General features: G+C 43.1%; 1 protein-coding gene across 2 annotated transcripts in view; it reads right to left on the bottom strand.

The window, feature by feature from the left end:
• Positions 1–5863: 5863 nt before the first annotated feature.
• Positions 5864–14995, bottom strand: part of TMEM132B (transmembrane protein 132B) — a 368667-nt gene continuing 359535 nt past the window's right edge. For both annotated transcript variants that reach the window (XM_042441369.1, XM_042441370.1), the window contains exons 7-9: positions 12917–13190; positions 11776–11967; positions 5864–7859 (exon numbers count right to left, since the gene is read on the bottom strand). In XM_042441369.1, the coding sequence (XP_042297303.1) occupies positions 6705–7859; positions 11776–11967; positions 12917–13190 (1621 nt within the window). In that variant the 3' untranslated portion in view covers positions 5864–6704. The remainder of the gene's footprint in view (positions 7860–11775; positions 11968–12916; positions 13191–14995) is intronic.

Raw genomic sequence — 14995 nt, 5'->3', positions numbered from 1 at the left:
TCAGAATATAATATTGCTGTTGCTTCACACAATATTGCCAGGCTTTGTTACAATGGAACTAGTATTTAACATAATCCTTTGGGCGCGCGTAACACTATTCGATTACAACATGGACACCTTTTTAAAAAGCAAAAATACTCTCCAAATATTTTGTTGTCATTTATATTCAGTACACCGAGAGTATATAGTTTCGCTAACTGTGAGCGCCGTTTGTCAATCCATATGGTTGCTAAGACCCTTTACAGCTCATAGCCTCAGTACACACACAATACAGTCCGCCCTTCATATCCACAGATTCTTTATCCGTGGATTCAAGCATCCAAGGCTTGAAATATATTCAAATATGTATATATAAATAAATAAATGCATGATTTCTAGGGTTTCAACGTTCTCAAAGTCTGACCATTTTAAATGCGTAAATAATTAACCACTCCTAAAATGCCCCTTTATAGGTTTGTTCCTGGGAAAGGCTAATATGACTCTTACTAGAGAGCAAAGTAATTTAAACACATTTTTTAATCTAGAGACTGCGCCACACTTTGGGTGTCTTTTGATCTTGTCGGTTTCAAAGCGTCACACGTCTTTTTTAAAAAACAAAAAATCCTTGCTAGAATAGCCATTTTAATTGCTTCCAGAATATCTGGAAAGCTACCTCCCTGCCCGCACCTAAACGCACGCCATTGAACACTGCTTCTCCGCGTTTTAAAAACCCACTAGTGACTCTCACCTAAAGAAGTGGCGGAATAAGCTCTTCCACTTGTGTGTGTCATTTTTTTTATTATTGAAGGACAAACCAAAATTAAATCTTAAAACATAAAGCAAGGTTTTTGCCTGCATCCTATGGATGCTTGGCATTGTTCTCTCTCCAGGGTCCTTCAGCGGTGATGGGAGAAGACAGAAAAAGGCCGAGATTCTGCAACAGCAATGCAGAGTGTAATGCTCTGCACACACAGTTCAGTGCGCCTTTCCCCATCCCAGCACCTCAAACCTCAGAAGGGAATAGAGAAGGGAGGCAATTCTGACAACGCTCCCACTTGGTCCTTTCTGCCAGGTATCACAACTACACTATCGCTGCAATTGCCTACAGAATCGCTTCCTGCACTCCATCCAAAAACACATACTGTATATACTCATGTATATTGTATACACTCGACTTTGAGTTGACCTCATGTATAAGTCGAGGGCAGGTCTTTGGACTCAAATTATGGATTGTGATATGACCCATGGATAAGTCAAGGGTAAAACTCGGGCATGTAAATAAAAAATTAAAAGGGGCATGTAAATGAAGGATGTAATGGATGAAGCATAGGAAAACAATGCCAAAGAACTTACAAAATTCCAGCAGATACAACTATTTGCCCTCATAAGGTTGGATGGATAAGTGAGTGCTTCCATAGCAGATTAAACTCTTGCCTTTCACCAGAGGATGATTATCTATCTATCTATCTATCTATCTATCTATCTATCTATCTATGATTTAAAGTACAGTATTTATACTGACCCATGGATAAGTCGACTCAGTTTTTTGGGGGGTCAATATTTTAACATAAATTTCTAGACTTATACATAAGTATATACAGTATGTCTACAAATTTAGGTGAACCAATTGACCCAAAAAACCTGAGTCAACTTATCCATGGGTCAATGTAGGTACTGTACTTCAACTCTCTCTTTTTTTAAAAAAGGCAACCATCTCCTGGTGAAAGAAAAGAGTGTAGTTTGCCCTGGAATCCCTGACCTCCCTCTATTCTCTCATCCATCCAGCCTTTAAAGTGAGCACAAAGTTATGCCTGCTGGGATTTTGTAAACCCTTTGGCATTGTTTTCCTTGGCTTCACCATTTAGATCCCTTGTTCCATGCCCCTATGTTTTACCCTCAACTTATTCATGGGTCCTATAAAATCCATCATTTTGGCCCCAAAACCTGCCCTCGACTTATACACGAGATCGACTTAGAGTCGAATATATAATAAATGCACATACGCCACACTTACACATACGTTTGTGACTAACAGGGTTTTGGCAATGAGCTCCCTGTTCTAGAAGCCTGTTTCTCCAATGCCTGACTCTCTTTGTGACTGCTGCATTTCCCCCCTTGTCACCAACACTTTTGCCATAATTATTAGGTTGGTGTAGTTCCACCAGAAGATCCCAGCCTTAGATCAAGTCAGGCCGCCAACCTATCTAGCACTTTCCACTTGCTCTAACATTAGGCAAAATGAGGCAGTTGCCTCGGGTGGCAGAGGCTAGGCAATGGCAGCAAAGCAGTTGCAGAAAGCTATGTCTTAAGTGGCTTGCCCTGCAGACTGTTACTAGCCACTTGCCTTCAGATGTGGTGGAGGAGGCTGCGCCATCACCCATACAGAATTACTGCCACACCAGAGTGGATTCAACTACCAGTTAGTTAGGATTTGTACATGGAATGGGAGGTGGCACCATCTTTTTGTTAACCCCAGGCAGTAAAATCTCTACTGTGGGCCCTGGAAATGCTATGGATTGATCCTGAGGCCTACTACAAGCCATCATCTCCTTTGACATTTAATCCAGTTGGCTGAAGTACCCTGTGTTAGTTTACACACTGTAAACCGCTTAGAGCAGTGGTTCCCAACCTATGGGTCATGACCCCTTTGGAGGTCGAATGACCCTTTCACCGGGGTTGCCTAAGACCATCGGAAAACACATATTGCCAATGGTCTTAGAAACCAAGATGAAAATAATTTCATGGTTGGGGGTCACCACCAGCAACTGTATTAAAGCGTTGCGGCATTTGGAAGGTTGAAAACCACTGGCTTTGAGAGTGCTTAAGTGCATTGATAAGTGATATAGAAATGTACTTGCTATTGCTAGTGTTCTGGCCTGATGCTTCAAAGCAGCATGCAAACTTGATTTTCTTCTGGGTAGCTGAATAATGTGTTTGTAAACCTGTAAGCCTGATGAGCAGCTTAAAGAAGGGACAACTGAGATGAGCCAACTAGGGTTGGCATCACCTGGTGTGGTAACTCATGGTGTCACCCACACACACACACAATGTACGCACACATTGACTTCCTCCCATACCGCACCATACGGAGTCCTTAGCAATGTTCTTTGCATTAGTGTTACTCATAACTCTCATATCTCATTGAATGTCATGGCAAGAGTTGCAACATAAACAACTAGCAAAATTGAAATTATACCTTCAAATTACGATATCATATGCACCACTTAAATGTATTTACATGTACATAGCTTTATGTGGGTAGAGTAAAAATTTGGTAAGATGTGATTTTAAAATAATAATAATTTAAATGAATTTAATTTAAAAAAAAAAGTAAACTGGGGCCTCTCCTTTCACCCCCTGAGCCTCTCCCCACTTACACTATTTCTTCAGCATTTTAAAGGGATGCAGGCAAACACCACATGTTATTTCTATTGGGGAGCAGTGGTGTCACCCCCCTCCCACAAACACCTTTAGGGTGTCACTTGGTGTGGCCCGCACCCCCAGCACCTCGTGTGATGCCCCTGGGTGACATACAACTGAATCTTCCATCTTTTGACATGTTGTAAAGGGTTTTAAACAACTCAGTTCAAAATATCCAACCACATACCTATCCTCAAGATAGCTGTGTGCCCAGTTAGAAAAAACAGACATTCTCCTTAATGTGGCCAACAGTTGCTTTTTCTAGGTGATTTTCATTGGCAAAATGGCTCTAGAGGACATAGAAACGCCTATCCCCTGTCCTCTCCCCATGGCTACTTTCAACAAAAGCACTAAAGAAGTGATGGCGAACCTATGGCACGCGTGCCAGAGGTGGCACTCAGAGCCCTCTCTGTGGGCACATGTGCCATCGCCCCAGCACAGAGTTTGCCAGAGTTTGTTACTAGAAAGCCAGAGGGATATGGCACTTTGCAATAAATAAGTGGGTTCGGGGTTACAGTTTGGGCACTCGGCTTCTAAAAGGTTCACCATCACTGCACTAAAGCATTAGGAGATCTTGTGACAGATCTTGTCTTTTTGCCTTGTCCAGCTTGGATCTCTGACTCAACTCCGACTCATCTGATAAGAGCCAGAATGGCGACTTGATTTCTCTCTTTTTCTCATCTCCCCAGCCATCCCTCTCAGATGTCATTATTGTATGTACAGTTGCCCTGTTGAGAGACAGGGCCTTTATTTTCCCAGTCAAAGATCTGTAGAAAGGACAGAAGAGGAAGGAAGGAAGAAAGAAAGGAAGGAAGAGAGGGAGGGAGGGAGGAAGGGAGATTATTTGGGAAACAATGCCCAGCAGCTAGCAAACAAAACCCTGAAACGTACAAATTAGGGCCGTGACACAATTTAAATAAACTATGGTTGATTAATTTGTACGATTTTTAATGGATTAATCGGTTAATTAATCAATTAGTTCTGCATACATTCGCATATAAGGAATTACAATTGTTCTAAAGAAAAGAGCATACCCCCCACCGCTTTTCAATACTATCACATCTTAGAAAAGGCAAGTTGTGGTGAATTCTGAAATGCGGTAGTTCATTATGTCAGTGTGTGGACTTACTGAGGCACACATGCACTTCTCCAAGAGCAGGGCTTTGGAAATCTACTTTTTGGACAGGCGTTCCCAGCATCCAGTATGGCCAGTGGCTTTGCTGGCTGGGTAATTCTGGGAATCACGACCCAAGTATGTGACATTTCCAGACTGCCAGAAAGCAGCACCAGAATCACACAACATCTGTTCTACTGCAACCAGTATGACTACAGTCCTGGGCACGGTCACCAGAGACTAATTTCAATTGAACCGACCGCAAAGGTTCAGCTCATAAAAAGCCATTGGCCTCGATCCAGTAGCGAGTCCTGAATAAGTCTACCCATTCAATCAATGGGATTTACATTAGTGTTGACCCACCATTCAGCCATTGATTAAACAACTCTGCTCTAACGGAGACAAAAAACAGTGAGATTTTGGTTGCACAGCTTTTAACGTAGGCTCTTTTTCAGGCAACTGGCAGCTGAAATGTAAATGCAAATGAATTTTAATCAGAAATAAACACAACGTTGCGGAGCGGTTCTTCAGACTGCTGAGAGACGCAGGCTGCATCAAAGGAAAGGAAAGAAGTACCCAGCCTCTGCTTACTGTAAATACTCATGTATATGTCTAGAAATTTTAGTCATAAAATTGACCCAAAAAACCCTGAATCAACTTATCCATGGGTCAATGTAAATTCTGCACTTATTTAAAAAGTAACCATCCCCTGGTGAAAAGCAAGAGCATAATCTGTCCTGAAAACATTGACCATCCTCTACTCTCTCATTCGCCTAGCCTTTAGTGTGAACAGTTATGCTTGCTGGGATTTTGTAACTTTTTTGGCATTGCTTTCCTTAGCTGCATCCTTTAGATGTTACATATCCCTAGGTTTTACCCTCGACTTATCCACGGGTCATATTAAAATCCCTAATTTTGGCCCCCAAACCTCCTCCTGACTTATACATGAGATCGACCTATAGTCGAGTATGTAGGGTAGTTATTATCCTAGTTTTCAAATTTGCTACACTGGAGCACAAGTCCCCGTTGCTTTAACCAGCATGACCAATGGTAAGGGATTCTGAGAGCTGCGGTCCAACATCATCTGGCGGTTTTTTACTCTGCTCATTCTGTTCCAATAATGCAGTCACAAGAAACGGAATACCCTAAAAATCCTCATTCACATCCTAGAAGAAGGAGATTATGACAGTGCTGCTGTCTGAGAAATGGAGATACAGCATTGGAGTGGCATTGCCCCTCTTTTCCCGCCATATGTGTACCTCTGCTAAGATGCCTTGGAAGTATTCATATTTAAAACATTGATTGATTTTAAAAAGAACCATCTTCCCAGTAAATCGGGGGGGGGGGGGGGGGGGGGGTGGACTTTTTTCCTTATCCGTAAAGTTTCTATTTGATTTATCAACAAAACATTGCAGCTCTAATCATAATATATTGCAATATGCTTTGGCACAACCAGGGTGGGGGGAAAAATCTCAAGAGAAAGAACCAAATATACCAACAAAATCAAGAACACTATATAAATGATACAGTGAAACACATTAACCACTGGGATGAATACTGTTTTTCTTTAAAAAGAAGAGGAGGAGGAGAAGGAGGAGAAGGAGGGGACACATTTGCCTGCATTTCCTATAAACAGATTACATTAGGCCAATTCATTCCGATCCTTTAAAAGGAGCTTAGATTCTGGCTGTAAGCAAGGAATGTCTACTGTGCTTTTACAAAGAGTGTTTTCTAGGGAAAAAACATTCCCCCACCCCACCCTGTAACATTGTTCATTTTCCCAAAGTAACGGCTTGTCATAACATGACAGGCGAAACCATCTTCTGTGAGTCTAGCTGAAGCTGGATCCGTATTCGCTAGTATCAGGCAGCATATGAAAAAACAGCTGGTTGTGTGCCATTGCCTCCATGATTGTTAAGCAGCTGTTTGGAGGGTGCCCACAGGCGCGCACCCCCTCGTATCTGACAAAAATAGGATAACACAGCCAGATTTTTCTCGCACCTGATCACAATGATGTGAAGTTATTATTTCTGGACCTCCAAAAGAATTGGAGTGCCTCCTTCTATTGCTGGCTGGGTTTGTCTGTTCGATTATCCATAAAACAGAAGGCATAAAGGTGAATACAAACGTAAGAAAGTTTTTTTTCCTTTTCTCTTTATATATAATTTCCTTTTGCATTTTTTTTTTTTTTTTACATATTGTCTTGCAGCCTTTCCATATAGTCTCTAAAGTCCTGGGAATCACCTAAGTTCATATCTTGGCACACCCATTTGATATTATCGTCACTGTCGAAAAGGATGGAGTTAGTGTACGGACCACCGTCCTCTGGCAAGATTGTGGTATAGGAGGTGAATTTTACCCTTTTCCGCTTGGGCCCTGGTGGATTTATAGGTTCGTTTGAGAGATCTTTCTCACAAGCGTAGTCGGTCGAACGAAGGATCTTGTTGTGGAGGTTCTTCTGAGAGCTCCCATTGAGGAGAAAATTGCTTTCCTCAAAATGCATCCCTCGATCTATCATGGTGGTGCACTCTTCTGATGGGAGTGAAATGTCCACTGGGTTCTCCAAGAGCTCCGACTCATTTCCAAGCCATACCCAGTCATGGGAATGTGGCATGTTGCCCTGTTCACTAACAGCAAACCTTTTGTGCCTGTACTTCCATGCAAACGCCACACAGTTAATTAAGAAGACCAAGATGGCTAAGCAAAAGACACACAGTAGTGCGTACATGCCAATCTCCAGGTCTGTTAGACCTCTGGGAGCCAAAATGAGATCCCCTGGATGATTCCGCCCAGGAATGTCTACCTGTATGGGGAAGCTTGTAAAGGACGTTGGACTGTTTTGGAGTTGACCCTCTCCATGAAGGTTCTTCTGATGAACAGAAGGTCCGGGCGTTGTGCTTTGGTTGGTAGCCTCTTCGTGAGTCATGGAAACTCCATGTTTTGGCCAATCATGCCCCGACCTCTCTTGCTCCAAGGACTTCTCTAAAGTATTCCCCCCTTGGCTTTTGAAATCAACATCAGCATCTTCAACGTCATTCGTGTCCCCTTTGTGGTCTGACTCTTTCTGGCCAAACTTGACTTTGACAGTTCCTTTTCCGACAGCCAAGCTGCTCTTCCGCTTTGACTTCTGGCAAGGCTCACTGATCACCATTTCTATTTTAATAAGTGGCCCTTGACCTTCCCCTTCGGCCACAACCACCGGCCAGTCGTCCTCCTGGCTTTGATGGATGGACACCACCATTTCATCCAGTGATGTGATGGTGAGAGAGAAATCTTTCATATCATAGATGTCTAAGGGTGTCACGGTGCCATCGCTGAACAAAACCCAAGCACTGACAACAGCTTCCTAAAGTGGGAGAAGCAGATAAGCAGAAATATTAATAGAAGAAATGAAGCAGTAATTATATCATTTAAGGACCCATAAATAAGGTCTCCTTTAGAGAGAAGCACTCACGGGAACGACGCCTAAATTGGTTTGGGTCATGACACTTGAGGAAGGAGTGATCCTTTCACCTGGGAAACTCCAAAGAGGGCCAGATGTAGCCCCATTGCTTAACTTCTCCCACCCCAGTTTAGTGGTTGAATATGGCCCCCCAAAATCAATCTTTATCAACTTAAGTAGCAGTTGCTAAAAAGATGCCTACTTCAAAATTCTTGTCAACCGGAGAAAATAGGGCTGAGTAAAGTGTGTCAGTAGTGATTTCAGGCAGTTTCCTATATCTGTACATTTTGACACAATGACCAAGATCCTGCATTGTTGGACATAACTACGATAGTGCTCCTTTGTCATAGCTATGCCTGATTGTGCCACCTCCTCAGAAAAAACCAAAACCAAAACCCAAAACTCCCTGCTTTTTCTCCCAACTAAAGTGTGTCCAAGGTGCTGCAGATTGGGACTCTGGAAAATGATGTCTCCAATGCTCTATCAGTTGCAGGGTTCATTGACAACAGGCAGCTGAAGAGACCCCTTGAGGGTCTTGCTGCAACAGCTTTTTGCAATGTGCCCCATGACCAGGAGAGCATTGCAGACATCAGCCAAGATTCCGCATTATCAGATGTAGTTACAATGACCGATCTCTGTCGTCATATCTACATTCTGGGCTTGACCGCCCCCCCCCCAACAACTGCAGTATAAGCCTGCTGCCACTGCCGATGGAGAGTTTTCTAAAGCATTAGGCCAGGGGTAGGCAACCCTTTTGAGCCGGGGGCCGGGTTGCTGTCCCTCAGACAACTGGGGGGTCGAAGCCAAAAAATAAATAATTAAATAAATGTTTTAAAAATTTAAATAAATAAATAAACCGGGACAAATGTAGGACAAAATTTTCAAATGGAGGGCGCTTTTTAAGCAAAAAATGGAGGACATGCGAAAAAATTTGCTGATTTAAAAAAAATGTTAAGATAAATGCATGTTTCTGAGGCTTCTATAGACAATTGCCCCACCATGCCCCTCGTGTGAGACGCCAAAGGCCCCAGTGGCAATCGACGTCAGGACCGGGCTGGGGCCGGTCCCAAGGCCTTGCCGGGCCGCATTCGGCCCACGGGCCGCAGGTTGCCTACCCCTGCATTAGGCAATAGACCAGTAAGGCAACTGACAAAAGTAAGATGTTTTGGGACTGTCACAGTTGGTGTCACAAAACACCTCATAGCTGGGAGAAGGATGCTCCCTAGCACTTCAGAAAACCCTCTGCTAACAGAAGATGCCAAGCCTATACGGTAGGTTTCGGGGAGTGCTTTTGGTCATTGCACTAAAGCAAGACAATCAATGTGAATCTCCCAAAAGTTACAGGTTTGCCTCTCTCTCCTACAAATTCGTAAATACTCAACAGGATGCCAACCATTGTTTCTCAATGCCACAATCTGCAGAGCCTCAGAATCCCTTTGACTGGGTCACTCTGTAGCTGAAAAAATACATTTTCAGATTCACATCTAGTCATTAATGACCATAAATGTGAGTATCGAACATTATGAAACTGTAAGTCTTAGGATTTAAATAGTCTAAGGAATGACTGTCAGGAAAAACTAATCCATGGGCCTGAACAGACAGGCCAAAATAAAGCTGCTTCAGGTCACTTTGGAGGTATGCTGTTTAAATGATGCATGCATCCTAAGGACCACAAGCCGCACCAAAGCCACACTCCAGTCCTAAGGACTGGAGTGCAGCTTTTGTGCAGCTTCTGGGCTCTTAAGCTGCATGCATCATTTAAATAGCATACCTCCAAAGTGACCCAAAGCAGCTTTAGTTTAGCCTGTCTCTTTGAACCCTATGCTTTTATTTTGGGTCCCACTATTTTAATTTCATCTTGTCCATCACTGGAATGCTTCCCTCCTACTGGGAGAACTTCTCTGAAATTCCACCCTTGGGTAGAAAGCCATTCCCTACCTGTACCCTGTTCTTTTATGAATTTCTCCCATCCCTTTCTAAAGCCATACAAGCTGGTAGCCATCAGTGCACACTGTGAAAGTGAGGTCCACACTTTACCTATGCGTGAAGAAGGACTTTCTTTTACCTCTCCAGAATCTCCCACTATGCACCTTCACTGGATGAGCCCAGCTTCCTGAGTGAGAGCATTTCTGAGTTATGGCGACTCTAAGGCAAACCCGTCTCGGGATTTTATCGACACAATTTGTACAGAGCAAGTTGCTCACAGCTTTCCTCTGAGAGAGTATGATTTGCCCAAAGTCCCCCATGGCCAGTTTCCATGGCCAAGCCGGGATTCAAACTCTAGTCTCCCAGTATCCTAGCTCAATACTCAAACCTCTATGGCATACTGGCTTTCAGAATTTTTTTGCTGTACTCAATTTCCTTCTGCTTAACTTGTTTTCTCTTTGGGCCCAAACAGACAGGCCAAAATAAAGCTGCTTTGGATCACTTTGGAGGTATGCTGTTTAAATGGCACACACATAAGAGGCCAGAATCTGTACCAAAGCTGCGCTCCAGTCCTTAGGATTGGAGTATGCCTTTGGCATGACTTCCAGCCTCTTAGGACTCATGCATCATTTAAACAGCATACTTCCAAAGTAACCCGAAGCAGCTTTATTTTGGCCTGTCTGTTCAGGCCCTTTATTCCCCTCCCTTTTATCCAGTTTAACAGCCATGACCACTGTAACCTTTTCTCACAGACAGTTGCTTCAGACCCTTGAGGATTTTGGTCACTGGTTCTGCATTTTTTCCTAGCACTTCAGTATCTTTTTTAAAGATGACCTATAACTCATACTGCCTGATTTGGGCTTGCATCCAGGTCTTTCCAGTCTAGGTCTAACACCTTCTATCCTGCGGGGAAGCTTTGCTCGTATTTTTCCCCCTTCTGCGGTCCCTAATGCTGAATCTTGGCACCCTAATAAAACAATCCTCAATGCATGCAGATAAAAAACAGGTAAAAGGAAGAACCTCTGCCCACAAATCATCAGCATTACGTTTTGCAATGTGCAGCCATGGGATGTAGTCATGGCTACTAGCCCAGACAGCTCTAAAAGGGGATTAGACAAATTCATAGAGAAGAAAAAGAGGTCTATCAAGAGCTATTAAAATTCCAAGGAACCATATTGACTCCCACACAGCAGATGAAAGTCTGAAGGAGCCCTGGAGAAAAAAAATAAGGCCAAAATAACTATATAATGCATTTCCATATTCACGTTGGGCACAGCTTGGAAGATTTCCTCTTTCTTTTTTTTTTTTCCTTTCTTTTTTTGAACTATAGTTCCCAGAATCCCCCAGCCGACACGGCAAGGTAGTTCCAAACAGTAACGGTACTAAGGAGTTTATCACACTAGCAAGATCCCGCAGACAAATGGGATTTAAATGCGATTTAAAATACATTCGAATTTAAACAAAACTTGCAAATTTGGAGAGTGTATCACGCTGAATTGCTTCTAAAACAAAACAACATGAAGTTAAACTGCAATTAAAGCAGAGAAAAGCGGCAGCTTTTTACTTTCGGGATGTTCGGAAAGTAAAAAGCTGCCGTTTTTCTCCGCTTTAACTGTCGGTTTAACTTCGCATTATTTCAAATTAACATCGTGTGATAAATTTCAGGCCTTTCCAAGTTTTCTTTGCCTTAAATCACATTTAAATCCCCTTTGCTGGTGGGATCTCACTAGTGTGATAAACTCCTAAGTTCTGGCATTCAGCTGAAGTGCGTCATTTGCATTCATTTCACAGTAACCTCAACTGATTATCTTGCCAGCTTCCATTTTCTGATAAAGTTATGTGATTTATGCTTTTCAAATTAATGTTGATACCGAGCCTTTTATCTTGACTCCACCTGTTTTGGCGAGTGAAGAATATCTGATGCTGAGGCTGTTGTGACAATCACCCTCTTGTTCCCTTTACTTGTCTGGAGCGAGAGGGACAAGCCTGCCACAAGCTGAACCCCAAGGTCTGTGATGGTCACTCGGTCTTCCAGAACGATCACTGTCTTCTCAGCCAAAATGGAATCAGAGAGAGGAGAGAGGACCTTTAAAAGAAGGAGAGGGAAAGGATGAGCATGACTCAGTCAGTCTGAAAGTTTCAGTAACTACTTGCTTTTGAAGTCACTTTATCACTGTTGAAGTGATAAAGAAATAATCTGTTTCCAAGTTTCAAAGGGGAATGCGCTACTACTTACATTGCTTGTTACCTTTCTTATTCTTGGATACATTGCTTGTTACCTCGTTCTTATTCTTGGATACTTTTTGTTACTTTTGCAAAGGAATCTTAGCACTATAATTTTTTGTGGGTTTTTCAGGCTCTGTGGCCATGTTCTAGAAAAGTTTATTCCTGATGTTTCGCCAGCATCTGCGGCTGGCATCCTCAGAAAATACTGAAGTTGCACTGAAAGACCTGGAGAGTCCTAGAGAGAATACTCTTCTAGGCCTTTGTTGCTCCTCCAGCGCAATTCTGTGGTCAGTGTCTGTCAGACGTTGACCACAGAGTTGCACTGGATGACCTAGAGATTCCTAGAGAGGTGTCCTCTTGGGTAAAAACATGGTGTTTCTGTTATTTGCAGTTTTTCCATATTCACGGGGGTCTTGTGCCCCTAACCCTAGCAAATATGGAGGGACAAATGTGTGCGTGTGTATGTATACACACACACATGCACGCATGCATGCACGCACGCACGCACAAGGTTTCAAGCTATGGATGTTTGAACCCATGGATGAAAAAATCCGTGGATATGGAAGGCCAACTGAAATATATTCCTAAAAGCAAAGTTTGATTTTGCCATTTTATAAAAGGGACACCATTTTACTATGCCATTGGATTTTATGGGACTTGAGCATCCACAGATTTTTGGTATCCATAGGAACCAAATGCCAGTGGATACCAAGGTCCCACTGGTAGACCTCTCTTCTTGCTCTGTGCTCTCCTCCAGGTTGAGTGGCATGTGGATAGCATTTCTATTTAAAATTGGCCTCACGTTGTACCTGAACAGTTGTAATCCCTTGCTCACGACCAATCAAAACACGGCCTTCTTGTAACTTGGCTACTTTGGATTCCTCCACTTTCATGAAATCAGCCACAAGATCTGTGATATCAAACTGCCACTCAGAACCGAGCATGTAGGTCAGCTGTCCTCCAAAGTCAGATGATTCTGCAACAAACTGGGTAAGGACTCGCACCATGGCATGCTGGTACTGGAGGGTGCAACCTCTGCCTTTCTTTTCGTCATCCTCTTCCTCATCGCTGTCACGGGTAGGCCTGCAAAACAAACATAACAGCTTTGCTTAAATGCTTGGGAACAGTGATTTTCAGATTTTCTACCTTTAAAGAAATCTTTCCGCATTGATTTGTCAGCCAAAGATCCCGACTGATTTGTCTTATGAAACCCAAGAAAATTGACATGCATCTTGTAATATATTCTTGGGGACACACATGGGGGGGGGGGGGGCAGTGCTGGCCAGATTGACTTGGGAGCTTATCATACAAGGCTAGTAAAGTGGCAAGATGTTAGGAAAATGGCCCATTCAGTTCCCTTCTCCTGCATGCCATCGGTGCCGTTTTGGCAGCATAGCACAAGAGACCATTGTCAAAGTAGTTCTTTTTTACGTACAGAAATAATCCACTCACGACCTCCTTTGACACGTCTCTCTTGTCCAAAGTTTCATTGCGCTTTTCTGCTATTTTGGTTGGTCAGGGGACCCGGCAGTGGAACTAAAGGGAAAGCAGTGCCCCCAGTGTGAACACAGACATAGATAGGAACCAAGATTGTGGCAACTGCAAAGTGCATGGGAGATCTTGCCCTCCGGAGCTTAAAAATGCTGCAGGGTTGTTTGTTTGTTTGTTTGTTTGTTTTGGTTTTTTTTTTTTTTTGCAACCCAGTAGCCATGGAATAGTTGAAGATACTTTGCAAAGTCAGAACATATTTGCCAATGGCTAGCAGAGTTTGCAGGTGACAAAAGAAAGGCCGGCAGATAGCATTTGGGCCACATATGTGGTGGAGATCCAACTTACATAATGAGGCTCCCCAACCAGTCCTCATAAGAAATGAACCAAAGTCACTTCTTCCCACCTAGATCTCCACCTGTCAAGGTAATGCGTGAACCTCAGCAAGGTGATAATTATTTTCCAGTTGCATAATGAACCACAATTAATGTTCATGTTAAGAACATCGTTTTTTGCCTGCCTGGACTTCTCCTCCCCCCCTCTCTTATTTGACTTTAATTTAAATTTATTCCTTTCATTTGCTGCGATTGTAGGCTCTCCGACTGCTCATTTCACAAGTAGGTTTTTCTATTAGCCGAGTGCCGCTCAAGAGTTCCATGCAGTACATTAGTCATGAGCGCGCACCTATCTGGAGAGCAGATTTCCATCTGGAAGAGTGGGCCACTCACACCGATAGTGGCACATAACCAGATTAAATTATGATTCTCCTATCTATGGCGCACGAGGAGTAAAGTCCCCCGTCTATCTATGGATTGGTACGATAACCCATATTTCTCCTGGTAGATTTGTATTATCTCCCTAAATATAAGAGAGCCGAGTCCTGAACTTACTTATTGCATTTTAAAATTAATTCTGCATTCAATAAAAGCAACAGGCAGACCGAACGGAGAATTCGTGGGAGCAATCAACTGCACAATGTTCAGTAATTTCTGTGTAGCTTCCATAGGGATAACTGCCTTTGAGGCCCATTCATATAAACATAGGAAGGTACATTATGAGCCAGCGTGGCATAATGGTTTGAGAATTGGACTACAATTCTCTATCCTAGCTCGGCCATGAAACCCGCTGGGTGACCTACGACAATTCGCATGCTCTCGGCCTCAGGGGAAGGCAATCGCAAACCTCCTCTGAACAAATCCTGCCAAGAAAACCCCATGACAGGTTCACCTTAGGGTCACCATAAGTTGGTAACAACTAGAAGTCACACAACACACACGCACAGGTACATTGCACTAAGCACTGTATATGGCACATGTGCATTAGCTAATGTTTCCCCCTTGCCATGGACGGATCATTTCCTGGTAGAGGTGAAAATCAAGGCCTCTACCCAGATCCCCCCC

The sequence above is a fragment of the Sceloporus undulatus genome, chromosome 10 (assembly GCF_019175285.1).
Source record: "Sceloporus undulatus isolate JIND9_A2432 ecotype Alabama chromosome 10, SceUnd_v1.1, whole genome shotgun sequence".
Classification (NCBI taxonomy): Eukaryota; Metazoa; Chordata; class Lepidosauria; order Squamata; family Phrynosomatidae; genus Sceloporus; species Sceloporus undulatus.
The sequence above is the reverse complement of the archived record's forward strand: the minus strand, read 5'-3'. Positions and strand labels throughout refer to the sequence as shown.